Source organism: Aplysia californica, unplaced genomic scaffold, assembly GCF_000002075.1.
Source record: "Aplysia californica isolate F4 #8 unplaced genomic scaffold, AplCal3.0 scaffold00543, whole genome shotgun sequence".
NCBI classification, from domain to species: domain Eukaryota; kingdom Metazoa; phylum Mollusca; class Gastropoda; order Aplysiida; family Aplysiidae; genus Aplysia; species Aplysia californica.
The window spans coordinates 451,213-454,646 of NW_004797813.1; the positions used below are offsets into that span (position 1 = coordinate 451,213).

Consider the following 3,434-nt stretch of genomic DNA (forward strand, 5'->3'; position numbering starts at 1 on the left):
GAGGCAATAATGATGAAAAACGTGGAGGAGAGAACCGCATACAAAAAACCCAACATTATCATCATACTCACGGCGTCGAGGATACTTTTGAAAAACCTAGTAAGCACTTCCCGTCTCTGGTCAATCGTGAAAGCTTCTCTCCACATTATGTGCTCATCCATGCTGGGGCCTGGTGACAGACATCATTTTCACAAGTATACTTCCTATGAATCCCCTTTAGGTACTGCTTTCATAAGCTACTCTTTCCTCCCTGAACCGAAGAAATTAATGAACTATTAAGAACTTTTTTTTTTCATAATTCTCTTCTTTAGATGGGATAACAAAGTCTTTGTGACAGATAATATTAGTAAAACATGTATGAAAAAGCAATTTAGACGGAAGACGCAAAACGTCCTTGTGTATATTCTGAATTTGTCCATTGTTTGGCGTTGGTTTTAGTAACAACAACCCTGCTTTGGGAGTGGTAAAGGACAAAAAGAACCTTGACCAAGACTATCCATGACAACTCTTCAAGAACTCTTAAAAATTCTTAAGAATTTGTCTTTATAAGACCAAATGAGATTCCATTCTTCAATCCATACTCAAGCAAACCCCGAAATGTTCAGATTTCCGGACAATATTTTTGTTTGGTTATGAGATGAAGCACGTGTGCCTCATTGTGAGTTTTCTCTGATACTTTGTATGCGCTAAATCTCTTCTAGACATAAATGGGTGACTTCAGAGATGGGGCATTAGACCCAATAGTAAGAGTGACGAAGCAAAAAAGAAGAAGAGAAGACAGAGCTGATAGACCACAATGAATGATGTCTGCGTTTATAATTATGACACTATTTGAGGAGGATAAATCTGCATCAGGTGCGCAACAGATTTATTTATAGTATGGCCCCTAAACCAGAGTATGTGAGTATGCCCTCGCACGTGGCCAGGACCGCGCGGCGTACGTACTGCCTACAGTTATTACCTTCATTGAAAGTCCAGCCTTGCTCTTTAAAAAACTGTCTGAATTTGGCAAAAGCGTCGTCCCTCTCTCCCTGTGATGTAAAGTGTAAGACCTGCGGCAGGAAGAAAAAGAAAGATGTTTAAAGTAAATTAAAAAACAAAACTAACAAATAACAGAGTCTCTGACTCATTTAATTAATAGGCGACATCGTTCACCATAACCATGGCAGTAAACAATAAATTGCATCTGCAAAACCTTCATGAATATTAAGAGCTGGAGATTTTTGGGTTCCCTTATATTTTTCCAGAGACAAATATAAATTCGTAGCTCCACAACCTTTTCATAAAATACAAATGAGACAAATCTGTTGATTCTACTTTGACACCATGTAGCCACAGCAAGGACATACGGTACTATAGAGCCCTGACCATTCTTAAATTAAATTAATTAATAGAAATATATTATGCTTTCAAATCTGAAACCTGAACTAAAATCCGTTTTCTATCTAAGACAGATTAACCTGCTGCTAAACCGCAGGTACTTCCTCACTGATCTGAATGGGACAGAAACAAGTACACGTTCCATCCACCCTTTGCCCTCTCCTTGGTATGAAGTTAATGTCTTCTCATTCTCTACTTTCTCCTCCTCTCCCAACCCCGTCATTCTTCTCCTCTTTTTCTAGTTATTGTTAACCTTATCATTGCCCCCAACACAACTACAAGTGACAAATAACATAAACCTAACCAGAGCTGCTCAGACAGCTTTTAAATTACACGATTCATTTAAATTCCAGATGTAACCAACAGTTTAAGACACACAACTAAAAGCGTTCATGATATATGAATTCTCTCCATCTTTAAAATTGAATTACCATTCTAAATGACATGCTATTTAGATTATTACAAATTGGAGGGATCATTGACTCGACATCTTTCTTGTCTTAGGCGACCATGCCAGACATTAACAATGTCAATATTCAGGAGTAAACCACATGACCAGTGTTCTCACCAGATCGATCTCCCCCGGTACAGCTAACATCAGGAGGCGATTGTTTTTGTCCCTGGACCTGGTGACCAAAGCCTTATGTTGGCCGCTCTCTGCGGAACCGGAAGTGCGCAGGTCGATCATGCGGAACACCTGGCCCCTCGGATTAGACACTAGCACCTTCATGCGTTGAGTGTTAGTTTGGATCTTCACGTCACGACTGACCAGCGCTCCAGTTGGGCTACGCCCCACCCATTCAGTAGCTGTGGGCGAAAAAGGATGACTGAAGGAATACTGTTTATAGAAATCAAGTACTTGACTAAAGGGCTAAGCTGGAGAAGAGCTCTACATGAATACATGAGTCTTTTGACATATCGCTTCATCTTTCTCCCAGGCAGCGTTTCCTTCCCTCCTACTTCTATTTATTTTTTATTTTTCATATTGTTTGTGTTGATGCACGCCTACTTGTTCTTACTGTTCTCCTTATTGTTCTTATTGTATTTCTTTCTCTCCCCCCCCCCTCTTCCCTCTTCACCTCTTCTTTCAACTTCTCTTGTTCCCGCTCTTTTCATCTCCTTTCCTTTTCTGTGTTTTTCTTTTTCTCATAATGATTATTTTGAATATTTCTATTTACTACATCTGTACCTTCTCTTCAGAAAAATCACCCTACCATGTAGGCATAGAGAAGGACTTAACACATCAATAAAAAAAAACGTAACAAACAATTTTTTTAAAATTCCCAATTTAAGTATTTTAAGCAACAACAACAACAAAAAAGAAAGTTAGCGCAAGTTTTCGCATGGGAATTTCTGAGATACATTTATAGCATTTTAATATTATTTACCAATAAAAAAGTCTTTCCCGTGGGCCACCCTGGTCGCTGGGCGCGGGCCAGCCTGATTCAGCGCAGTTTTTCTTCGCTTGGCAATCAACATCATCATGCCAATAGTAGCTATGGAAGTAAAACAATTTCACCTTTTACAGAGGTTTTTAATACACATACATCAATTCATCATGTACATCATTGGAGCATCAGTGGTTAAAACATTTATTTCAGCAGTTGCTCTTATAATATGATCATGATATTTTTAAACCAACAGACAGAGATATTCCTTATTCGGAAAGGTGTATTCCGTGTCTCATATTGTAATGTTATCCCAGCAATTGATAACAAACAAGAAAACAGACCTGGAATGGAAAGAATGATGATGATGACGGTGGCTAAAAAGGAGGCCTCGCTGCCACTGAAGTAGTCGTAGTGACGTAGCGGCTCACATGTCTCCTGCACAGTTGATGTCTCGTCAGGGTCAAAATTTGTACATTTGCATGCAGGGGGCTGACCGGAGTTATCTGAATTGAAATGTTAAGGTTCACAATTATTGGTCCTGCAGATCTATAATAGGAAGACTAAGATCAAAGTTCGAAAGTTAGGATATGTGTTTTTGCTTGCTGTGTTAAGAACCTGACAAAATTGTCCCCCCACCCCCAAATTTTGTCCTTTCTCCGCCCC

General features: G+C 39.3%; 1 protein-coding gene across 1 annotated transcript in view; it reads right to left on the reverse strand.

Annotated features, from left to right (window-relative positions):
• The window catches only part of LOC101859126 (dual oxidase 2), a gene marked incomplete in the record, with an annotated part of 77,698 nt that overhangs the window by 20,056 nt on the left and 54,208 nt on the right, over positions 1-3,434 (reverse strand). The window contains 5 exon segments of the mRNA XM_013087081.2: positions 72-169; positions 962-1,052; positions 1,949-2,187; positions 2,769-2,876; positions 3,113-3,274. Coding sequence (XP_012942535.1) covers positions 72-169; positions 962-1,052; positions 1,949-2,187; positions 2,769-2,876; positions 3,113-3,274 — 698 coding nt within the window.